The sequence below is a fragment of the Pelecanus crispus genome, chromosome 1 (assembly GCF_030463565.1).
Source record: "Pelecanus crispus isolate bPelCri1 chromosome 1, bPelCri1.pri, whole genome shotgun sequence".
In the NCBI taxonomy this organism is placed as follows: domain Eukaryota; kingdom Metazoa; phylum Chordata; class Aves; order Pelecaniformes; family Pelecanidae; genus Pelecanus; species Pelecanus crispus.
In genome coordinates, this window is record NC_134643.1 from 138811039 (window position 1) to 138836738 (window position 25700).

The window sequence follows — 25700 nt, forward strand, 5'->3', positions numbered from 1 at the left end:
AGGCTTTATTTCCACTGTATGCATACAGTAACCACTTTTCATCACGCATGTCTTTGTCAATCAACTAACCTTTTTCCCCTTCCCAATGAAGGCTATGTACATGCCAATTTTAAAAATTTTGACCTTTTTAAATATCTCTGCATGAGGAGAAATCATCACTAACTTTTGAAAGGGGAATCTTTTTCCCTACCCCCCACCCTCTTGAAAACTAAAATACAGTTGTATAGATCAAGTCTTCCAAGAGCAAACTTCTCAGGCAGAAATGAAACACAGAACATTATAGTCTAAATTGTTCAGATAAAAGCATGTAAAGCAAGGTATCAATATAGGAAAATATTTTGCAGCTTTAAAAATGGCAAAGGCTGCTCGATGTTCACAGTAATTTAAATTGTACAATGAAAAGTTGCTTTGCACAGACTTGGTTATTAACATGCATGAATTTTGGAAGGTTAAGATGCTAAGTAGTTTTGTCAAAAATTAGATTTTGTCCAGGTAATGTAATTGATGAAAGTTTTACTCTATACAGTTTGAAATGCTCACTGGTACTCTACCTTTCCAAGGGAAAGACAGAAAAGAAACCATGACTATGATTCTCAAGTGAGTACACTCTTATTTATATATCTCATCAGGTATTCTACAGGGATGCCCTCCGGGCTGCAATATCTAATTTCTACTCTTCCCTCATTTCCAAAGGTACTGGTAAATCCTCACTCCCTATTCCATACTAGTAATCCCCTTTGCCGCCTATCTAATTTGCCTTTCTATTCCTCCCCCATACCAGGTACAAAGAATTTCATAGCAGTTCTTTAATCTGCAATAATAACTTCTCCAACCATATGATCTTTCCCATCTTATTTCCATAATATTTTTTAACTTTCTTATCCTTTTTGATAACCTGTGCATTTTTTCCTTGTTGTTTTTTGGTTTAGTTTTTTTTGAGAAAGTATTTTCTCTCCTTTTCCTCCTCTATCTTACCAACTCCTCACCTTACATCTTTATATTACTGGTGCTGCCAACAACTTGCTTCCCTGATACTTCCCCTATTTGCTGAAGTGCCTCCTCCCTTATGTACTTTCCTATGACTTGCCCAAGCTCCAATTATCCCCTTTGCTATTTCCAGTATAGGTTTTGCATTAACTATATTGTGGAAATTGCTTTCCATCATGCAGTTAACATTCTTTTTTTTTTGCTAATGAAGGCCTGCTTTATTTTTTCTTGCTGATCCCCCACGTATTTTCTGAACTAAAACAACCTTGTGACATAATTGTCCCTCTTCTGGGACTGTAGGCTAATGCTGTGCAAACAATTCTGTTTCCTCGTGTCATACTTTCACTTCTTTGTTTCCAGCCTTTTTTTTTATTATTTATTTATTTTTTTTTACTAATACCATTTTTTTTTTCTGTGGAAGCTCGTAAGATTATTTTAGTTTTCTCATTTGTTTTCTGTTTCATTGTTTATCATTGTTCTTAGCCCTGTTACCATTTGTCTACCTATATATCAAAGCCAGCATTTCTTTTGCACCAACAGCCTGTTTTGAAAAGTAAATATATGAAATTCTTTCATATTTTTTTGAAGTATTTAGAATGTGAAAACCACTAGAAAACATAAACTCATTCTTTTCCTTGTTTTTGCTTTCATAATGCATACATGTTATGCTATTCTTTGCCCTTGTTCTTCTTCCTCATCTTATATTTGCAAATGTATTTAGTGGTGCTAATTTCTTCTGCTGCCTCAACACCATGCCAGTCCATGTTGTGATTATTGAATGTCTTTAACTAAAAGGTTCTATCTATTCACAGCAAGCGTTAACTCCTGACCACCTCCTATTTACAAGAAGCTAGTTTGAGATAGTTCTGCTGCACTCTCACTTATTTCAGGAGCCATGCTTTTTTTTCCCCCCCGATCCATGTGTCATCAAATCATATCTTTCTCTTCTTTTCTCTGCCTGCATGTGACTTCACTGTGTTCCTCAACAGCCTTTCAAATGTTGCTACAAAATTCTTCTGTAGTCAGCTGCCATGTAGAATATCCTCCTTGCATCTCCCCAGTTAATTGACATTCATAACTACTTTTCAGATTTCATCTGAGCATGTATTTCTAATTCCCTTTCCAACTTCTTTCTTCTCTCACCTTTTAGTCTTTGTAATTGTTATTAGTTTCAGACAGCTGCACAAAAAATGTGGTACAAAGTAAAGAAATTTTACCTGTTTTAATGTTTTGTACACTTACAATTAATTACAGACATATAAATTTGTTTTGCTGTTGGTAATATGAACAGCTGAAAAACAGAAGATATTTTAAAGTCTTTCCTGATAAGTTCACATTTTTTGTCTGGCCCCCTAAGAATGGCAGTATGTTTTCTTTTTATTTTCTGTATACTAGGAAATGCACTGTATTTCTCCTTAAATTTTTCATAAAACTGTTTAAAATGGACAAGTGTTATACAAATTTGTATTTTCATAGTGTATCATTTAAGATATATTGCTTTTCTTGCCTTCTGTTCTTCAAAATCCACAGAAAATATATTCTTACAACACATGTTTTCCTGGGCTCTTTATTTCTCACAACATTACCAAGACAAGTTTTTGTTTATTCTTGTGTGTTTTACCTAAAACTGAGAAACTCTGCAATTTGAAGAAATCATAGTTGGCAGCAATAAAGTTAACTTTTTAAAGCATCTTTTCTCCTTTACTGAAGAGGTATGCCTTCATATGAAATTTTGTCTTTGTCCATCAGGAATGTCAGAAAAAAAATGCTGTCACTCATGTAGTTATATAACCAAGGACCTCTGAGGGCCTGGTGGTTGCCTTTTTTTTTTTTTCCCTGCTGTGTCGCACAGCCAGTAAAGGATTTTGTGAAAGGTGCTCCTTCATGATAGAAAGGGAGCAACAACGGTCTTAATCTCTGTGGCATGCACAAGGGCCTCCAATTCACTCCACTGTGGACTGCAGTACATACCAGTCCTCTAGAATTTCTTCTACATATTCTGTTTCTGTTCATTGAGTCACTTCTCTGTAAGATTAATTGCAGTTATGGTTTTTTTGCCTAGTTTTAGATTTTTTTTCTAAGCAGTTGACCTCTCATGCTGAACCTCCAGGGCTGCATCCTACTGTTGGAGCTGTTTTGGATTATAATAGGACAAAGATTTCCACCCACTCCAGCACAGTCCTATCATATTTAGTTGTCTGTTCTCTGTCCTTCAATAACATTGTAAATTTTACCATTGTACTTCTGCAGACCTTGCTTCCTTCTTACAGTGTAGCTTTCTAATACTTTGCTGTGAGCAGAAATTACATCGAGTGAACATGCAATCACTGCATATAAAATGCATGAGTAAGAATTCAGCTGCTAGGGGTGCATGGCAATCGGGAAGTGTTGGATGGCCCACTGCCCATTCCTCCACTCAGTTGGTGGTCTTGATCTGCCAGTGGTATGTTATTGAAGAGTACAAGGCAGGCAAAGTTTTTCAGACTTCCCCTCTCCCCCGCCCCAGCTTCCTTAATGCAGAAAGGAATGGAAAATTTAGTAAATTCTAGTGTTAAAGTAATGAATAGTGAATCAATCGCAATGTGTATGCACTTGCTGAAGTGACAGGGAGGTGGACATCTATGAATAGCTGGAACACAAGGCAAATCACGTCTTCTGGTTGAAACACAGAGAAAGCTCGTGTCGTGGATTGTTATGGACAAACACAAGCTACAGGTTGAATGAGAGATAGAAAGGAGGGAATTATATCCATCCTTACCATTATCGTGGTCATAAGAAAAAGTGAGACCCTAGTACCAGTGAGAGGATGGAAGCTCAACATTAAATGGTGAGGATTACAAAACAAAGCTAAATGACAGAAGTACAAAAACTTAAAGATTCAAGGCTGGCAAGTTGGAAAGTAATATTTGAAATGGATTGAGGGGAGCAAAAAAAAGGAAGATCTTTTTCTCTTTTTTTAATGTGCTAATCTTGCAAGATCTGTCTTACCTTAATTCAATTGCTATCTTCTAGCTTAGGTTTCCTGTTTTGCTTGGGTGTTCTTGGTGTATGTCATACTGTAGTAGTTTTCTTACCCCTTCTAAAATATCTTTTATCTTACTATCAGAATGGATTTGCTTGTTTGATGTCATTTGGTAATAACTGGACTTAACAGTGAATCAAAACGTATTACAAAAATTTACAAGTTTGTAAACTGTTACTCTGTACTTACTGTTTTCTACATTTTTTTTTTACCACCTCTTCCTCTACTTAGGTTCCTGAGTCATTACTGAAAATATTATACTACTCAAAACAGAAAAAAAATCAAAATTACAGGTTTACATGACTGACAGCACTTTTGCTCTGTTTCTGATGTCTGAAGGCAATTTCTCAGTGATGCTGTTTTGTTTGGTATGGATTTGTTGAACGACAAAGGACAGGGGGAACACAGAGTTAATTCTTACCTCAATATGCTTGTATGTTATTAATTATTTTTGTTCTATAGGGCCAAACTTGGAATGCCCCAGTTCTTGAGTCCTGAAGCACAGAGTCTTCTGCGAATGCTCTTCAAAAGAAACCCAGCAAACAGATTAGGTAAAGTGTTTAGCGGAATATTTTAAATTGGATCATAATATTGCTAACATGAGTGATCATTAGACTGACTAAATAATTTTACAGTTTCTTGTGTAAAATAGCAGCATAGTTTGCCTGTTTGCTCTTCTAATGATCAACAAAATACATACTTCTGAAATTAATGCAGAATAAACAAGAAATATATTTTTGCTAGTCATACTTTTGACCAAGAAGAAAATAATTCACAGACATTTTTCTTCCTTATAAAAGGAGCAGGTCCAGATGGAGTTGAAGAAATTAAGAGGCATGCATTCTTCTCCAAAATAGACTGGAATGTGAGTATCTAATTCAAAATTAATTTAATAAATTTCTTAGTTAAGTATTTCGTGGTGTCGTATAACTTCTTAATTGACTCTGGCATGTACCTTCTCTTCAGAAATTGTACAGGAGAGAAATTCATCCCCCTTTTAAACCTGCAACTGGCAGACCCGAAGATACGTTTTATTTTGACCCCGAGTTTACAGCAAAAACTCCAAAAGGTAAAAAGAGAAGAACTGAACAATTTACCTCTGCAAAAATTGGAAACATTGTTCCTGTTCAGGTTATGTAAAGTATCTTGTTCTTCCAGGTGTTGCTGGGCTAAATGAATGCTCAAAGACAAGTATTCCATAGTTCATAAAAGTTCTTGTGGTCTTTGGTGTAAATATATCACGGGGGACTACTGAGTTGTCCTATGTTAAAAATAAAGTCATCCTTAGCAGCAAAACATACATAAGTTCAAGTTTACGAATGTCTTTTTTTCTTTTTTTAAATTAAAAAAGATTATCTGTATCTGTGCATCTTTAAAGGCTATATCCTGTGGCTTCATTTAATTCATGATGGTGACTCTACATACTATGTCTATGTGGAAACTTAGTCATTTCAGACTTTGGGTGGCAAAGTTGCCGTTTCAGTGCAGTCTGTCTCTGCATAGTTTTACACTGATCCATTCAATATATGATAGAAATTTTTGTCTTTACAAATTTAGGGTGTTACCAAAATTTGAGTACTTCTCCTCCATAAATATAACATAAATATGCTGCCATATGTAAACATTTTCTGCAAAGTACTGTTTTTTGCATATTAAAATATTAGTGACAGTAATATGATCTTTGTAATCGTTGATTCTCAGTTGTGTTTCTAGATGGTATATGCAAAACAGTTCAGTAATTATTTGTATTTTGGCCCTCAGAAATGTTCTCTGCAAATCCCAGTTTCTGTGTACTTTATAAACTAAAGCTGTAGTTTGCTCTTCAGAATAGACATAACCTCATCTCTACATTTTAAAAACTCTGCTTTTAAGTAGATGATGTGTTTTTCAGATTCACCTGGTATCCCACCTAGTGCTAATGCACATCAACTTTTTCGGGGATTTAGTTTTGTAGCTATTGCATCAGATGATGAAAGCCAAGCAATGCAGACAGTTGGAGTGCATTCAATTGTCCAGGTGAGTACATCCGCTTTTAAAAAAAAGTCAATAAAGCAGCATTGCTGTCTCTTGGTGGAGGGATTGTTTCCTTCATCACAGAATGAAGTACCATGACAAAGTCATTATCAGCTTTATACAAGAAAAGTAAAGATCAGATTATTTTATCCAAACAATACCTTTGAAGGTGCAGGACCTGTTTCATTACTGAGCAGCCACAGGTGTGAATAGGTTTCAACCCTTAAACGAAAACACTCTACCATATGTACTGTAATAACTCTTCAATATCAAGCCATAATTATGAGGTGGAGGGGAATAACAGACATCTTGATCTTTCTCCCCCTATGCATGAAAGTATCAGTTGCCTTCTACTGCACTGTAGGAATCACTGGAGTACAATTGTGAATTTCATCTGGATACTTTGGACTGCTGTGTGTTCTGGAACCCATGACCAAGGACACATGCCATCCCTCCCAAGCCACTTTAAGTTAATGTACTCATCTGTGATATTTTGTGACTAATTTCAGTATAATACAAGTCAATGTTACAGTACTCACACAACCTTTGGCTTCCTAGCAGTATTAGAATTACTCCAGTACAGTCTCCTGTATTAGTAATTGTGAGGTTGTCACTTTTAATTGCTATATTTAATTGCTATTCTTATGTATTCTGTTACTACCAGTACTGCTTATTTTTGGACATCAAAGCTTTGCTTAGGTGCAGTTTTTGTGTGAGACAAGAAAGGTGGGTCTCATGCTAGAATTGAGGAGAGGCGTGCCTTGCCTCCTTATGAGGCTGAGGTCATTCTAAAAGCATGCTTCAGCACTGGAGAGTTTGCAACCAGCAGGAAAAAAGCAGATGCATGTACAGGAAAGAAAACTGGAAGACCTCTGCAAAAATTGTATTTCTACCTTCTCTTTCTGCTTTTAATAATGCTAATTACTGAGGGAGACTGAGTCATGAAAACTAAATGGTGACCTAAACTGTGTTGAAAACTTCTTATTGGTGTATAGGTAGGAATAAAAAGGTATGCTGTATGATGGGGTTTGTTTCTGTTTTCACCACAAGGATAGTTTGTAAATGTCTGAGAAAATTTTTAAAAAACAGTTTATTCAGAACATGAAGAGCTCTTGTATTTCTTTAATCCTCTTATTATGTCTAGAATAGTCATAACATGCTTGTCTGTATGCATTACCTGTTTCATGTCTAATAAACCATTAAATTTCAAGGGGTTTTAGACCTTTCTTCATTCTAAAGAAGCTGTTTGATTTGGTATACACATCAGAGCAACTTCTGGTCCTGAAGTCTTGCTAAAAGGAGCTTTTCTGTGCTCCTTCTTTCCCACATAATTTTGTGGATTAAATTCTTCCTCTTTGTGTATGGTTTCCTTCTCTTGTAAAAGTCTGTTTCTCTGCTGCTTTTCCTCTGTGCCCCTCAACCACTTCCTCACTCCTATTTCCTCTTTTCTGTGCTGCAGGATACCCAGATGGTTTCCTGCAAATGCTTTGCATCCTTTGCACAAGCTCCTTATGCTAGAACATAATTTCCTTTCCTTACAAGAGTGAACACTTGTCCTTCTTTCAGCTTTTTATTTCTGTGAAAGGATTTTTGACTGCCATTCCTTGCAATTTCCAGTTAATGTGATTCTGTTTAGTATGTCTGAATTTTCCAGCTGGCATTCATCTATTCATATAATAGAAACAGTGATGCTTTTTTACCATTATTTTATCATTATTTGATCATGTAGTCTTCTGATCTTTGTTGGTTTGGAGATTCTGTCTTTAAATTAATGAATTGGTAACCAGAAACATCATGTTGTCAGTTTCTAAAATAGAGTGTACATTATTTACAGTGTCTCTAATATGTAATTTATCTCATACTAATATCAAACAGAAGATCAAATATCAAATAGCCGCTAGGCTATTTAGACCAGTTTGACCTAGTACAGCCATCAGTTTAAAATTCCAAGCAAATCAGTAGGAATTCAAAAACTTATTTTTAATATAAAGGTCAGTTATATATTTAGAATATTCATCAATTGATAATGTTATTTTGGTAGCAGTTGCACAGGAACAGCATTCAGTTTACTGATGGATATGAAGTAAAGGAAGATATCGGAGTTGGGTCTTACTCTATCTGCAAGAGATGTATTCATAAAGCTTCAAACATGGAATATGCTGTAAAGGTAATTACTTCATTATAAAGCACAGCAACCGTTTTCAGGTTTTAGCATCATAGATATAGGGCATGATTAATTTATTTGCCATAAAGAACATAGCAAATTAAGATAATTTTCTTAATATAAAAGGATTTTAGATGCAAATGTGAATTATACTAATCAACCAAATAGAATATTTACTGGCAGATATTTATATAGAATTGCTATGGGTTTTGTTATCTATATGCTGGTTTGGGTGGTGAAAAGCAATCTTCAGTCTGTGAAACACCTATGTAATTACACTAAAACTGATGGGAGTTACATGACTGCTTCTAGAAGGAAACATACTATGAAAAGCTTACATGACTTTCCATCTTTTTTGAAAAATGTGATTGATTACTTGGTTATATATGGGCTTTTTGCTTCCAAAGTAGATTCATAAATTGTTGGATAGCTAAGAGTTCAGTGCTTAAGTCTGGTATACCTTCCAGAATAAACTTCAACTCTTTTGTCTCTGCTTGCTACTTTTTAACAAGGTTTCTGCTGGTTTTGTGTTATTCTGTTGGGCTTTCTAGCACTTCTCTGAAGGCATTAAATTCTTAGTTGAAATCAGTAGAGTTCCCAGAAGTGGAATGATAAGGGGTTTTTTGTCTATATAAAGTGTATAACACTGTCGAGCTGAATGGTTACTATGAAAGCAGGAGTATAGATTAGCAGACTTTAAAAGAAAAAAAAAATTAAATCCTGTTCTCTTTTTGAATTGTTGAACAGTTTACTACTTAAATATGTAAAACGCAAAGATAAATTTCAGTATGTTTTGCTCTATCCCTGTACACAGACTGTCTACTGGAAACCCTCCAATTTCAATTTGGTAGTTACATACTTGTCATTATTCTGGTTCTGGCCAGGAACAAACTTGACTTCTGTGCTTGCAATTTGAAGTAATTTCTTGAAACTGGAAGAAAGTACTGGTATCACTGTTAATTCTCTAAGCCATAACATTTGTTGCGACGATTGCCTCACTTTTTTCTGCTGCCTCTGTTGTGGCTTTTTTTTCCTCAAGGATCATGAAAAAAGAATAAGGTGATCAGTGTCCAGTGTGTTAGGACGGTGCTGGTAGCAGTAAGGGCTGTAGGATGTCAAGAGGAAGAAGGGGTAAGACAGAGATGGAGAAAACATTAGAGGAAATTCTACAGTACAGAAGGAGAGAAAAAAAAGGAGAAGAGTAAGAATACATTTTAAGTAGGGCAAAACATGAGTTTTGCTTGTTTGCAGAGGGAGAATTTCAGAGCCTGATAGCAAGCCTCCAGAGGTTCAAATGAACTTTCATAATGGAATGCTTGTCTGAATTAACTCTGAGAAATTTTTCCTTTTTCTTATTTTTGATTCCCTTACTCTCCTGCTTTGTCTTTTGCTGCACTAAATATTTGTTTGAGATTAGCTTTGTGAAAATCAGTTCATTGGCATCATCAAATCAGTATCTCATGTCAAATTAAGAACTTCCTATTTTATTAAAGGGTAGATGACTGAAGTCTTATCTACTAAACAGCCTTGCATTATTTATCACAGCCTGAGGGATCAGATCATTTATCCTCCAAAATTGTTTTCAACTGAGATATTTTTTTTTTATGTTTTTCCAATGCTTTTTGCTTTGCCTTGCTGTTCCAATTTAAGAAACTCTGGTTTGGTTGTAATCTACACCTTTTACCAACAACAATTAATATTGCTTATCTGTTTATGCTAGTAAGCACACCAAAGTTTTACACTATATAATATTCACAAAAAGAATTATGCCTGTGTATCTCTTTGCTCTTATAGATCATTGACAAGAGTAAAAGAGATCCAACAGAGGAGATTGAAATCCTACTGCGCTATGGACAGCATCCAAATATTATTACCCTAAAAGACGTAAGTAGTATGTTAAAGACATCCTTTAGTGTATTATAATTACATATCACTTTCTAATTTGAGAGATGACAAACTACATGTTTTAGATTTATGTTCATGTTTTTCAGTATTTAAAAATAAAACAACGTCCTAATGCAATTTGTCCAACAATATCCAATTTTTTACTGAGATGTCTCATTGTCATCTTTTAAAGATGCTCATATTTTGGTACAGTGTAATCCTAAGCAGTCAAATAATTCATCCTTCATAAAACCTAGTACAGGGATAATTCATTTAATGTTGCCTGTATTTTTAAAGGAACAAGCAAGTTTTTTGATTGCTTAGTTAACTTCAAATGCACTTTTGTTTACATTAGTCAAAAACAATTTTAAAGTATGTAACTGAGGACTCACTGTTAGCACAATACCCAAAGTAATTTTCATGGACAGTAACAAGTGTTACTCAGTAGTGGACTAAGTGTTTTCATATCCATGGTCATCGCTTTTCTTTATCTAGTCTCTTTATCTGGTCTTTGTACGGAAGATTATCTAGCTATTTCTTTCTTGTATTATTTGTTCTAACCATAAAAAGCAAAGAATAACGTAAGTTGGGAAGTAGAGGTTTTTCATAGTGAACAGTAGATTCTGATGATCTAACAGAAAAAGAAAATTGTCTTTCTCTCCTTGATTATGCATTAAAGAGGATTAAAAATTAAAGGCATATGCTTAATAACTTTCTCAGTCCGCAAGAAAGTATTCTGGTCCCCAAAACCAAACCTCAAGCAAAACAGCTAACAGGAAGCTGAGCTCAGCTGAAGGGAGATTCTCAGACATTTTGAAATCATTAAAACAGTAGCTCATAAATACTGTGGAGATGAGTACTAGAGCACTCTGCCTAAAGTAGTTGTTCTACTATAATCTGTCTTTATCAGTATCGTGTAGTTTGGCCCTTTCTTGGGAGAACAAAGTAAGTCGGATATACAAGGGAGCCCACCATGGAGCTTACCTTATTGCAAGCTAGGTATCATAATTACAATCCCACGTTCTGTTTGTTCTGCTTCACGTGGTTGGACATTAAACCCACCTGAAAGCAACTGTGCTAACACGGAACCTGCATCAGCATTCACGTTGCATTTAGCGCTGCATGCTAGGTTTATGTGTTACTTTTAATTCATAATAGAGGTTATGTTATTTTAAGCAGGAAGACAAACATAAGGGATGTGAGTACTTAACCTGAACTTTAGCGTGATGAATATTTTACACTGAGAGCAGAGAAACCCAGGCAGCCTTGAAAAGTTGTCACGTATGCTGAATCATTTTACTTTGTAATTAATTCTTCATTGTCAGTCATCTTCCAGCAGGATCCATCTTTCATTCGCACCAGCAGTAACACATAAATAGCAAAAAGAGACTACAAAAAAAAAAAAAAAAAGGCCTTAAATCCACAGAGGAAGAAAGACAGTAGGCTATAATTCTCACTTATTTCTACTCAGATCAATTCCTCAGGCAGAGTTTATGGAAGTATGTCCAGGGTAAGGAAAGAGATATAGGATTCATATGTAATAGGAACTTATATAATATCCACTACTGTAAGAATTTAACATTGGTTTAAGTTTTTGTTGTCCTAATATAGATGCACGGGGCGGATTGCTTGCATATCTCACAATATAATGGTGTGCTATTACACTTTCAGAGGAAAGAATAAGGAGTATTTGGCCTTCAGGCCTCAAACTCATCAAGAGCACTGTGAATCATACAAATAAAACTCAATGTTGATTTGACTCAATTTTTCATTCAGTTCCACACCAGAATGTAAACGTTTCTATTTTGAAATGCCAAAATAAAATGTTTCGGCATTTAAGTGCATGTCTTTGGAAATTATTATTCTGCAAGAAGTAATTTATTTCTTTTCTTGTATTTCAAGAATAAGTGCAGTAATATTTGCATTTAACTTAGGATGGAAATTTTCATTCTTGCTCAGCCTTTTTTATGTAGCTTAATTCTGAAGGTGCTTGGATTGAAACAATGGATATTCAGAACACCAAATTCTTTCTGCAATGCACAGTCCTCTGGGGTTTTTCCTTCTGATTGTTATCAGTGGTCTTTTTCAGTTCCACAGTATATAAACAAAAGAAGGAGCTATACTGTGCTAAATCAGATGTCCTTCTTATCCAATATCCTGCCTCTGACAGTGGCCGTTAGTGGATGCCTAGGAAACAGTGTAAGAATGGAGGAAGCACACAGCCTCCAACAAACGATTACATAGAAACTTCCTGTGCCAGACCATTATATGTATTTTACCCTCTTTTACCTATTAGTTACTGTTCTGTAAGAGAACTTTTTGTCTTGTTGAGTTATTTAAAGCATTGGCTGAACAATTTTTTCAGAAGCTTTTTAGGAACCTGAATACAATATATCCAGTCCCTGTCCAAGTGCTTATTTATTAGTTCAAAAAACCTCCTAATATGTATGTGAAATCTTATTTCACTTTGCAAAAACCCTGTTCTCTTTCTCCATTACATTATATTTTGTTCATGTGCCTACATCTGTTTCTCACTATAGTTTCTTCCAGTTTGTCTGGTAGAGAAGACGTACTGACTGATCTTTGATGTGTGCCAGGAGTTCATTTTGAAAATTAGCATCACATTTATGATCTTAGCATAATACTGTGCACCTGCCTGTGAAGAACAGCTCAAAAGTGTTTATTCAGGGCAAACAACTTCCTGGGATCGGACAATTAAATTGATAATACCATTAGTGAAATCAGGATGAGGGGAATGGTTTGTTTCGGGTGGGGTTTTGGGTTTGTTTGGTTTTGGTTTGGTTTTTTTGGGGTTTGGGGGGGGGGGGGGGGGGGGTTGGCAGGCAGACAGGACCAGCAAGGGGTAGCAGATAAAATAGCAATTAAATGCAAATTTTGTTTGAATGCCCCCTGCAGTACTGAGATGTGTGTGCTTCGTAGTATCAAATGAAATAAGCTTATTTCCTCATGTTATACCAGGATTAGAGAGAGCATGTCTGTTTTAAAAAAAAAAAAAAAAATCTAAACTGCCAGTTTAGTATCTAGACTTACACAATTCTACTTTTTAATACTGTGTAATAGTTAAAGTCTTAATACAAACACGTTCAGATGATCAGTTATTTATATTTCATGGGTGAAAAATTCCTGTTAAATGAGAACATAGAAACTCATCATCTCTTCCTCTCCTTAAGATCATAAGCTAGTAAACTTTGCAGAATTATTTATTTAACACTCTTCCTCTTTTTTTATTTGGTGAGAAAATAATCCATTTAGTATAGTTAAGAGTACAAAAATTTCTAAGCTTAGAAATTTAGTAGCCTGTATTTCCTAGGTAGCTTAAGACAAGGAAATTGGGATGAAAACTCTTTTTTTAAATTTAGCTGATATCTAGTCATAAATTTATTTTACTACATCTTGAATAGTTGTTTCTACTTAAACACAAACTATTTTTTATTTCACGCATATTATGGAAGAGAAGATTCCAACATCACCATAGAAATAGGTTGAAATAAAAATAGGGAACAGAGTCTTGTAAAAGATTTTGCTAAAGCAGAAACCAGTTTCTGAGTTAAAACTCCAAGAAAGTGCAACTGAAATGAAATGCTTAAGTATAGCTGAGAAAGTGTTTTGGTATAGTTCAGTCTGTAGTGCCCCCTGGTGATAATGTAATTCTCAACTATTGTTTCCCTAGGAGGGAAAGGCCATGCAAAAATTAAGCTGTTTTCCATAACTAGAAGGGCTAAAATATACGTTTTATTAATTTTAGACTTTGGTATAGGCTTTATGTGCAGAGTAATGTGTAAGTTGTAGGCTTTTATCGTAGCAGCTTTGTATGCATTAACTTCAGTGTTCACAGAGAGAAGGTGAACTTAGGTTTTTTTTACTTTTTTTTGTCTGACTTCAGTTGTAATGATCTCTGTTTATATTTGTAAATTGGTGCAACAACTGCTTCTAGAATTAGCTCTAGTTTTTCCTTAATGAGAGTAGTTTCCATTTATTGCTACTACTTAATTTCCCCCATGTCTATTTTATTTTGTTTCAGTAAAACTATATGGGGAAAACTACATGTTATTCATCTTTTTTTTGTGTTAAGCATTTACATGCCAGTATCTTTGTGTTATTTCATTACTGTACTACCTTTTTGTAGAAGGTTTTGTGTTCATTTCTGAAGATGAACAATGTTTGGATAGTGTGTGGGGAGAGAAATATGGGAAAAATAATAGAAGAAAACAGCTTGTGGACGCACCTGCACTATCTCTGTGCATTTCACAGGAAGATAGCAGAGAACAAATATTTTGAAGTTTACATCTTTATGTACTTTTTGCAGGTGTATGATGATGGAAAATACGTATACGTAGTAACAGAACTTATGAAAGGAGGAGAACTGCTGGATAAAATTCTTAGGCAAAAATTTTTCTCAGAACGAGAAGCTAGTGCTGTTTTGTTCACAATAACAAAAACCGTTGAATATCTCCATGCGCAAGGGGTAAGTTTTCATCTCGGACAAAATGCTTACAGATGCTAATGTTCTTCTCTTTCAGAAGTATAAACCCATGTATTTATACGTTCTTCTGTGCGGTAATTAAGTAATTTCTGTTAAATAATTACATTGCAGCATGAATTTGTGTTGAAATCAAAACATTCCTCATCAGCTGCGTAGATGTCCAGATAACGGAGATGATGCAACTATTTCTGTTGTCCTTCATGCAGTCTGTCAGCAGTTCTGTGCAATATGCGGATAATGACTAATAGAGAGGATATGATAGGAAGTAAGCCAGGAAGAAGTGCTAGGACCAGTGCTGTTGCTCAGCCATTGGACCTAATGTAATTCCAACCCCATCCTGTGATAGACCCTGAAAATCGAGTATTTTCCACCTGTCACTCTTGTAATTTCTTCCACTTCTTGGTTCTGAAGAACATGGTTTATGACTTGTAACTCCTGCGCCATAGGGTCAGGAAGTTGTAGTGGACTGTTATGAGAAAACAAATTAATGCTTCAGGAAATTAATTTGGAGACAGAGGAAGTGGTTCAAAGATAGAGAAGGCAAGTGTGACAGTTGCATAGCAAGAATGACAAGTCGCGTTGCATTTTTAAGTGAACAAGGAAAGGGAGATAGAGAAAAAGCAGAAAGTAAGGGTGCAAGGAAAAAGACAAGTTGCTAAAACCCAATGTTACTATCCAAGAAAAGATGCTTCAGAATGGATAGTACTCAAATTACTTTAAGAAACAAATAACAATTCAGCACACACTGTCCTTCCTGGAAGCTGTTATTTCAGAAAACTTACAATGAGTTATTTGGTGTATCTTATTCTGTGATTCAAGGCTTTCTTCAATCACTTGCTCATGTGTGGCTTTCTATTTGAGCCTGTGTGCACATGAGTAGAATCCTTGGCCAGCAGCATCCGTGGAAATTATGAATAAACCTCAATACCTTCTGTATGGAAATATAAAGAATAATACAAATCGTAAGTTGGTTCGTTCTTACCACAGGTAGACAAAAAAGGCCCAGTGTCCTTGTGTCAAGTAACAGACTTTAGGGGCTTTTGTTTGCTTCTTCACTGTAGGTCTTTGTAAATACTGGCATTTTAACTTGCATTAGATCACATCCTCGTTGGAACTTTTACTTTTGGAAGTTTTCAGGTCTTCGTATGTTATGTACACTTCCGCATGAAATATGGCCATATATGTAAATAATGAGTACTTCAGTAGTCTAATTTTTGTCTGGAAGAGTCCTCCCTGTCTTCAGTGGATTTTTGTTTTGTAGCTCCTTTGGACACCAGAGGAGCTTATCTGAATATGGTATTAGGTAATACCTGGTTTGACAGATTCTGAGTCTGTGTGCAGTCTCCACAACTCTTCCCAGAAGTCTTTCCTCATGGACATTCATAGGATACTTTTGAACTGAAAAATTAGCTAAGCAAGGAATGAAATCCTCCTTTTCAGGGTAAGCAATACTTCCAACTCTCAGACAAACAACTAAGGGTTGGCACAATAGGCATTATAAAAAGGATAAACAAGAAGTGTCATGTCATCTTGGAGCAGAATGCTTCTGCATGCTGGTAGATGATTGAGAACGCTAATCAAAAACATGATGCTAAGAAAGAAAGAACTGAAATATTCTGCATATTGTTTTTCTCTCTTCTGTTGCTCTGAAATAAAATGTTATTTCTGTGCAAAAATATCAATATAATCTAAACAATCTGACATCTTTTTAAAATTCACCTTTGGAAAAAACAGCTTAGCACAGGAAGGTATTTGATTTATTGTTTGATATAAACATTTTAATTGATTAGGAATTAGAGTTTGGATTTGAACTAGACTGTTACATTTACTCTTCCTCCCACTTGAGAATTGCTTCCCCTTATTCCAAAAAAAGTACAGCTCAAGCAGACTGGTTCTAGAAACAGTACGCCAACTCCCCAGCTCTGTGCTGCTTCCGTTGCCCACCTCTTCCTTTCTACCCCTTTTTAGGATCTATTTTTAAAAAAAAAAAAAAATCAACTAGAACAAAACTGTGGGGTGTTTTTCTTCTGCCTCTTGGAGAAGTAAAGGATGTTTCATTCATTACTTTGAGGAAAAAGGATTCTAATCTATCTAAACACCACAAAATGAGGGCTATCAGGAGCTCGTTCTCTCATACACTGACATCTCAAGCCAGGGTGTTCCCCTTAACATCTACTGTGCCAACTCAAGTTCTTTAATATCATTTTGTATATTTCAGCTTACAAGGTGCTTATTTCCATAATTTTAAGTATTTGTTTTGTTAAATCTGAGAATTGCAGCGTATTTGCATGCTGTAAAAGCCTCTGCTAAATAGACTTACTGTGTTAAATGGCTTTACAATCTGCAGAACCTCTGCAGTCTTTTACTTCTTGGTCTTATATTACTTGCTTTCCTGAAATAGTGCTAGCTTTCTGGAATAGCACATAGAGCTTCTGAATCTGCACATCACTTACTTGCAGGAGTTTGGGGGTATTTTCTTGTTTTAATGTGATTACCTTCTTGGAATGTTTCACCGCAACCTTTTTCAAGAAGAAATGAGTCTTCCATTCAAATGTAACCATGAAAAGCTGTATTGAATATTAATCAGATACATAGAATAATCAGGAAGATAAAGGCCTTCATAGCAGGTCTATTTAAATATTTAAAAGAGGACATTTAGATCCGCTCTACTGTCTTACAGCAGTATATACCCTTTTCTTTACAGAGAGCAAAGCCTCTAGAGACTTTAGGCTAATTTGTCTTCTGAAGAAAATACAACAGGTCATCTGATTTCAAAGACTGTCCTTGTGCATTCCAGGTTTTATTAAGGCTTGTTATAACATAGCTTCAAATAAGATCATATTCATTCTGCCAGAACTTTGGCAGCTTCTACAGTTTTTGTCAAGCATTTTACATCTCAGGCCCCTACAAAACAGCCACTTGGAAACCAGGACAGGCTTTTTTTGACATGCCAGGCCATTAGGAGAATGATATTTGATATTTTGGTTTTTGGTATTTCATTATTTTTTGGCAGAACTATATTAAAATTCTTCCTTAATCAGGCCATAAATGTTTGCACTGAGATTAATTCAGATTATCTGAATGAAGAGAATGGAATATAAAGGGTTACTGCAGCAGTAACTAGTGTGTGGTTACGTGGCACAGTGGTGCATCAGCAGCTACAGACATCCGTGACTCCAAAAGATATTACTAGCCAAAGGTTCTGATTTAAAGCACCTTGTAGGTATGCATGTTAAAATAGAAAATTCACCCATTAGAACAAGACATCTGGAACTGTCTGTACAAATAAATTCTGGGGGGAGTGGGATGTCTGGAGGAGGCTCTATAGTTAGAGTTTCCAAGTTAGAATTGTAGTTTTCTAGACACCGCTGAGCATCAGAATACTGCAGCTGATGTCAGAAGCTGGAAATCTGGAAACTAATTGCCAGTGGGAGATTTGAAATTAAGTAGCAGAATTGGCAATTATAATATAAAGCCTTTCCTATGTTCAGCTTATTGTATTTAGTGGTTTGTTTTTTTTTTTTTAGGTTGTTCATAGAGACCTGAAGCCTAGCAATATCCTTTACGTTGATGAATCTGGTAATCCAGAATCAATTCGAATTTGTGATTTTGGCTTTGCAAAACAACTACGAGCAGAAAATGGTCTTCTGATGACTCCATGTTACACAGCAAATTTTGTTGCACCAGAGGTAAATACCAGGATAGCTTATATGCCTTGATTTATTTTGATGGGATTTTTTTGCTAGTTAGATATTTGTTTCATTCTTGTGTAACAAGTGAAATCACTTTGTAAACACTAAATATTTGAAATCTCACTGGTTTTATGGCATAATCAGAAAAAATATTTGTCTCCCTCAGGTTTTAAAGAGGCAAGGTTATGATGCTGCATGTGACATATGGAGCCTCGGTGTTCTACTTTATACCATGCTTACTGGGTAAGGGTAATTTTACTGTAGAGTAGCAAACCAATATAAACAAAGAGAATAATAAATGTAGGCCCACTGTTGAAGATGTTTCTATGAAGGCACTGATTAATCTCAACTTTGGCTTCAGTGGGGGTAGAATATGCTTTGCCTTTAGTAGAATCCAAGTTTGCAGGGACTGATATGAAAAATTCTTCGTTTCTCGTGTCTCATCTATTTTAGGTGTTTAATTTCTGCTTTATGGTGATTTAGGAGTAAGAATTGATTGTTTCATGTGAAAATTAGCTGATTAAGCAGCTAATTATATGTTGCAAATATCATTGCAATGCATCCAAGCATGATTGTGTGCAAAATACAGCCACTGGATAGTTTGAAGTGATGCAGTTAGAATATAATAAATGCAATAGAATGCACTTATCTATGCAACAGAAGTGAATTATATAAAAGATGATGAATAATAAATTCAACTATAGTTCCACAAGTTCAAAAGATAGTTGCTATTGCACCTGCCAAATAGATTATATTTTTATGCTGGGTTATTCAGATTGCCAGTTTGGTTAAGAGTTAGCATTATCAGGGACATTTTGGCATTTTAAAATAAATAAGTGACAAACATACTTGGTTTTAAATATATCTCTTTTTTGGTTGTGGATATTCTGGTAGCAGCAAGAATGCTTATAGTGAAGCAAGTGAAATTGCTGCACCTTCCTTTCTCGAGTATCAAGACAGCATTTATTCTTTTCTGGAGTCATCATAAAGTCTTCACATTTAATTTTATAGCAGCTTGTTTTATTACTTCACTAAAACATGAAAGCTTAAGGAATACTTTCTGTAATTCAGGAACCACCAGTACTTAGACTGCTATAGGAAAAATCTGATTTTCAGACCCGATATAGAAGGAATATGTACAGTAAGAACAGATCTGTAGTCAATGCTGTGCATTTTCACGTGTTAAGAATAATCTGGTTTTACAGCTATTTGACTATCTGTTGCCTATAATTATGTTGAAATCACTGAATATTATGATCAGATTTATAATAACTATTGAGGTCCAGGTTATGGACGTTATTAACATTGAAATTGTTTGGTTAAATAGCTACACTCCTTTTGCAAATGGTCCTGATGATACCCCAGAGGAGATTTTGGCCCGAATAGGTAGTGGAAAGTTCTCTCTCAGCGGTGGTTATTGGAATACTGTTTCAGATACAGCTAAGGCAAGTATATTTGCTTTGTCCTTTGGGGGATGAGAAATGGATTGCAATGTAACATGTTACTTATAATGTATATGTTTGTATCATATATGATTGGTTAGGTTCCACCCATTGTTAATTGTTTTTAAAATACTGATCTGATCCTTTATGTGCCTAGAAGTTTGTTTCCTATTTATGATCCTTTCATATTTCAGCAGTCATGTGTGTTTAGGAAGAAAACCAGGTGTGCCTTACACTATAGTCATTAACAAGTGTCCTTAGAAATATAGTGTATTTTATCAGTATTCACGTACATGCACATCATCCATGATGAGAAATGCTGTAGTAAAACTTCACGTGAAAGCATGACACTCAAAAATCATACAGATAGTCTAAATCAGGATAATGAAAATATTACAATAATTACCATATGCTCCACTGATTCAGGATAGAAAAATAAATAGTTTTCCACATTTTTCTGTTTGGGTCAGTTCTTCACAGTTACCCAAGACAGTTTATCTCATACTCTTTCATTAGGATTCGAACAGTTTATTCTTTTAAGTACTTTAAAAAATTTTGGTCCTTAAGGATGTCATATCTACTTCAAAAACAAAACAAAAACCACTGAAGTATTACACTTTCTTTTTACTGCATTTCTACAAAGTAAAAATTTTAGACAACTTGAGTTTTTTAGAGGTACATTTTTTACAGCAAATAGACTCTAAACAAGTGTGCAATATCCTTTATGCCCCTTCTGTGTAGCTACGGTAAAGTGCTAAAGTTTTTCCCAAAAATTGTTTACGCATGTTGTGCTCTGATTTGTGATGTGCTTTCTAACATGCTGTTCTCATAACTTGAGCATTTTCCCACAAATCATGTCATTCATTTGACTGACAAATCAACCTGTTAGAATAACATGTTTACACTAATCTGGTAGCATCAGCTTTTTTTTCCTTCAGTCCCGTTCTGTTCAGTTGTACTTGCGAGTCTAGAATGAACCAAAAAGCTATCAGCTATGAAAGAATCTTAGATTCCTTTTTAATAGTATCTTTATCTTCAAATTCTTAATTTGAATTACAAAACAAAGAATGTTTTGTATGAAAATGTCCAGTATTGCTAATGTAGCTTAAATTATCTTAAATCCAGGTGTAATCAACTAAATGTGTTTCTCCACAGCTAACTGCTTAATGTAGAAACATTATTTATGCTTTACCCTTACTGACTAACATCTAAAGTAATCTATAAAATATGCTGCTGTATAAATTTGTTTGCAACATCTTGAGTGTTGTATACATTTCTCACTACCATAATGTGGAAAAGATAAATAGAAGTTGAAAAGGTGGTAGAAAAAGGATGTACCAAAATGAAGGTGAAAATCTGATCAGATGTCAAGAGCCACTTGCATGTAAAGAGAGTAAATAGAATACAGTGTTTCATGTCAGCAGACTTGACTGATATGACAGACAAAAGAGATCATTTCACTGATTATTCAAAGATGGAAAGATTAATTCCTTTTTTCTCATATGATGATTTTATTAGGGAAATCAGGAATCGTTGTTACTATATTCTGCAGAAGTTAAAAACCAAACAAAATTAAACATCTGTTCATGTGTTTCACAACTTAATTGTGGAAAAAACTGTGAAAGGTGTTTGGGAAGCAGGAAAAAACAAAAGTATAAGCAGTAAAATGAGTTCAGAGGGGATGAGGTAAAAGTCACTGAGGGTGCGTTTATGGCCAGCAGGAGTACTAAAATTCAACCTTCAACGTGCACAATTGTTGAAAGATTGTTAGACACTGGGGAAACGTGCAAAGGGAAGGATCATCTCTATTTTCTCAGTTGTTCCCTTTTCAGTACTCATTTCTACATATCTGCTATTTGTCATTGTTAGAAATAAAATATGGGTATACTGGGGCCTCTACTCTAGCCCAACGTGCATATTTTTATGTTTGTATATTTTGCCTCACTTAATTGGATATTTTCCTGTTGCATTACCAAACATCTATTAAGTCACATAATTAAAAGATACAGTGTTAGGATTGCTGGGCAGTTTTTCAGCTGTTTCAAACTGACATTATGAACGTATTTTTATACCACTAAAATCTTCAGGTCTGAACTGTAATCTGGTTTAAAGCTGAAGTTTTACTGTTATTTGCCTTGACCCTTTGTATATTATTGACAGGACCTTGTTTCAAAAATGCTTCACGTTGACCCGCATCAAAGATTGACTGCAGCCCAAGTTCTTAGTCACCCCTGGATAGTTCACTGTGACCAGTTGCCTCAATACCAGCTGAACAGGCAGGATGCTCCCCATTTAGTGAAGGTAAGTAGGTATTTGTTAAGTTTGCCATTTAGCCAAAACTAGTGTAAACAAAAGGATTAAAAAAAAAAAGTTACTGTGGCATGTGTTTCCTCTAAATACTATTTAAAAGTTGTTACCACTGGGAGTTGCACTAAGCCATGAAGTGAACTTCTAATATGTACTAGGATTTCATAAGAACCCGGTCATGGAGAACAAATCTAATACATTTGAAAAAGACTCATTTTCTTTGGTTTGAAATTTATTGGACTTACACTGGGAGGCTTAACTTCCTTAAGAAACTGGCATAGAAGAAATGATTCTTTTGATAGTGAAAATGTTGTCAGGTGACTATAGGGGAGCTGAAAAATAGTTTAGCTAATTTTACAGTTTCAGAGGAGGTTAGTTGTCAGTGACTAAAAGAAAACAGCGTGCTTCATGATCACAGTATAAGCTACAAAGAAGTCAAAAAGGCAGTGTTTAATATGGTATCATATTGTTCTGCATTCTGGCTGAAACACAATCTGGTTTTGACCCTGATGAATATTTTTCACTTTGAACAAGCAGAGAGAAATCAAAAATAACTGAATTCTACTTCTCTGTATTCCACCCGGCCTTCAGTCCTACATCCAAGAATCTCTGTCATGCAACATAAAAGGGATCTGAAGAATATAATTAACACTCTCTCTGAGTCAGCTATTAGAAATTTCTAGCATCCAAAAACAAAAGTGGAAAGAGGGGGAAGTTCTGATCCCACGGCTCACAACTTTCTAACATTTTCTTTAAATAAATCTTCGTGTGCTGAATAATGTGGACAATTTTAAAATATTTCGCTGAAAACCGAAATGGTTATATAAGTGATAAGCAGAGATGGCCCACCGATGGGGTTTCATTCCCCAACTACTTCACAAAGCATGGAGAGAGAACTTAATTTAGCAATCTGGGTTTGTTTTTTTAAGCAAGGTAAAACTGCTTTAGATTGATCTGATCTGAAAACTATTTATTACCCTAAAAGACACTCCAAACACTGCTGGTATTTGAGTAATGCAGTGGTATGTTTCTGTTTTGTAGATGGAAGTAGACTGGAAGTTAAAACTTGTTCAGAATCTCTGGCACCTAGCGCTGTGTGATCTCTAGCGTGTGCATCAGTCACAATATACTACTCTTGTTTTTTTTTCCCGTCTGCCCCACAGGGTGCAATGGCAGCAACTTACTCAGCTTTGAATCGTAATCAGTCACCGGTTTTGGAGCCAGTCGGCCGTTCTACTCTTGCTCAGAGGAGAGGTATAAAAAAAATTACCTCAACAGCCCTGTGAAGTGACCTCAACCAGATATTTGGTACCATGGCATAAGATGATAGCACAAATCATGGCGACAGGTAGCACATATCTGACAGATACCTGCAAGCACACTCTGTCCCAGCTGGTACCTATAATGCTGCTGCTCCTGCTGCTGCTACTGCTTTCATCTATTCTCGCTTTAAACTGTTGATGGCAAGTTACTGATCTTACTGGAGCTTCAAATGGAGTGACAAGTGGAAACACAATGAAAACAATCATGTTCACGATCGAATAAACCAGAAGAATTACGAATGCCACCTCTGACAAAAATACACTGAATAAAGCACTCTGCACCACATAGCATTATTTTTATAAGGAATATTTTTTGTCCCCTAAGATATTCTTTGTTACAGGTAGAGATGGACAGTTTATGTTAAGCACTTAGCTTAAACAATCTGTTTATATTAGCACTATATACTTTGTGCCATCCAACATTTTGTATGTTTTTGTAAACAGTTCACAAGCAGTACATTTCCGTGCTGTTTTCTTTAATGTATACATGCCTTGTGTTACTTAGATATTATTAATCATTTTGACAATTAAGTCTGATTAAACAGTTCACCTGGATTAATCAGTGTTGGACAGCTCTAAAAGAAGCCTGACTGTTAAACAGCTATGAATGTAATACTATGAATATGTATTTCTCCTTGCCTATGTCTTTTCTACATTTCCATGTTTTTGACACTGCATGTCATGTTATGAAAATCAGGATACTGTTTATAGTATTCAAAATTTAAACAGTGGATCTATCACCATACTCTATATACAATAGGTAATATAACCCAGAGAAAAGATAACTTGCTCTATATCTCACTCTGTCTTTTGTTCCCCCTCCCCTCCCTTTTATTCTCTCCCATCTAATCTCTGGACTCAGGAATCATTGCTAAATACTTTCTGATAGAGGACATTTCTGTATTGTTTATTCTTATAATCCATTGTTAATATTTTATCTCTGTTCTGTGACTTTTGTTTAAGCTGCAAAGGATTTGTTCAGTGAATGTTGGCATTATAAGAAGAAAGGCAGCATTGAAGATAAAGCAAAACATATTGTACGCTAATAAGCAGAAGCCTGCAAAAAGTAGGTTTAAACTGCATTCATTGCGGTTGTGAAACTGATGGGTCTAATGTTCTGTCAGTTATTTTCTGATAATTTTAATTGACAGCCAAAGCAAAACGAGAGGAGAGTCATCCAGATCTGTCTGGGGCTAGAAAAGGGTCATTATAATTTACCATGAAAGTAGTATTGGCCCAGTCAGGTAAAACAAAGCTGTTCAGAGTCGAGTGTTCTCACTTTTCCCCAGATGGAAGCAAGTTTGTGATGAGGTGAGAGATTCATTTTAAATACTACTATAAACTTAATATTCCTGGCCTCTCGGTGCTCTTCGTAATTAAAGGCGTGTCTTGATGGCTAGTCTGGAAAGATCAAATTGCCCACATGAGAAGGTGTACTGGAATGTGTTTGAATTCAATGAGTGTCCCACTCCACCAAGATGGTATGCTACATCAGCTCATTCCAGATATGAAAATGGCTCTTGGGAATTCAAGCTTTAATAAATATGGATCTGGGTGAACAGCTCTATGTGAACAATACAATTTAAAAACTAGAAGGTGCAATTTTGAGTTTTGCATAAGAAGGTATTTTCTTGATTTAGTGGTATTAAATTTCTTTTATGCCGATTAATTTGCTAGTTTCCCTGAAATCATCAGAGGTTTGTTGAAAGGGAGAATCATCTTTATGACACCACAGATTTGCTCTAAATTAATGTGAGAGTGTTCCTTCTGCCACAAGTTTTTCCAAGTTCCTTGGGGAAGTGTCCTTTGTTAGATTTGCAAAGGATCCCACTTTTATTGCCCTTAAAAAATCTGTTAAGTATTAACCCATCATATAATTGTTAAGGAATTGGGTTTATGAACAAGGATTCTTAAACTACCATAGACCTCAGAAATTTGTACACACAGCTCTTCCAGGCAATTAGTATTTTTCCCTTACTTGGTGCTCTAGTGTTGAAGTACCCTTCAGCTGTACAGATGCATCTATCCTTCCTTCAAGAAACACCTTTAACTAGAGGCAGAAAAAGGCCGTTTTAGTTTTTCTTTGACAGTGTCTGCAGTTCCAGAGGAATTTAGTAAAACATTACCTTTCAGAAAATTTATTTTCAGCTCGGTGAGCGATCGCAAGTCAGGCTCATCAAAATCTAGAATCATCTGGAGTGGCTTTTAAATGTGTTAATCTGAAGATTGTCATATCTAGTCAACAAACAAGATTTAAAACTGATACTGTTGAAATAAAGGGATGACAGTACTTCCTAGTGTGCCAATAATAGCATTGCAGTTCAGGAAGGAGTTTCTCATGTGTTCTCAGTGTGTCTATATAG

The 25700-nt window shown here is 35.4% G+C and overlaps 1 protein-coding gene across 1 annotated transcript in view; it reads left to right on the forward strand.

Moving 5' to 3' along the window:
• The window catches only part of RPS6KA3 (ribosomal protein S6 kinase A3), a 78784-nt gene extending 53439 nt beyond the window's left edge, over window positions 1–25345 (forward strand). Inside the window, exons 10-22 of the mRNA XM_075705031.1 lie at window positions 527–597; window positions 4472–4560; window positions 4810–4874; window positions 4976–5078; window positions 5901–6025; window positions 8064–8189; window positions 9981–10070; window positions 14398–14556; window positions 18102–18263; window positions 18433–18509; window positions 19594–19711; window positions 21869–22009; window positions 23179–25345. Coding sequence (XP_075561146.1) covers window positions 527–597; window positions 4472–4560; window positions 4810–4874; window positions 4976–5078; window positions 5901–6025; window positions 8064–8189; window positions 9981–10070; window positions 14398–14556; window positions 18102–18263; window positions 18433–18509; window positions 19594–19711; window positions 21869–22009; window positions 23179–23301 — 1449 coding nt within the window. The 3' untranslated portion in view covers window positions 23302–25345. The remainder of the gene's footprint in view (window positions 1–526; window positions 598–4471; window positions 4561–4809; window positions 4875–4975; window positions 5079–5900; window positions 6026–8063; window positions 8190–9980; window positions 10071–14397; window positions 14557–18101; window positions 18264–18432; window positions 18510–19593; window positions 19712–21868; window positions 22010–23178) is intronic.
• The last annotated feature ends 355 nt before the right edge of the window (window positions 25346–25700 follow it).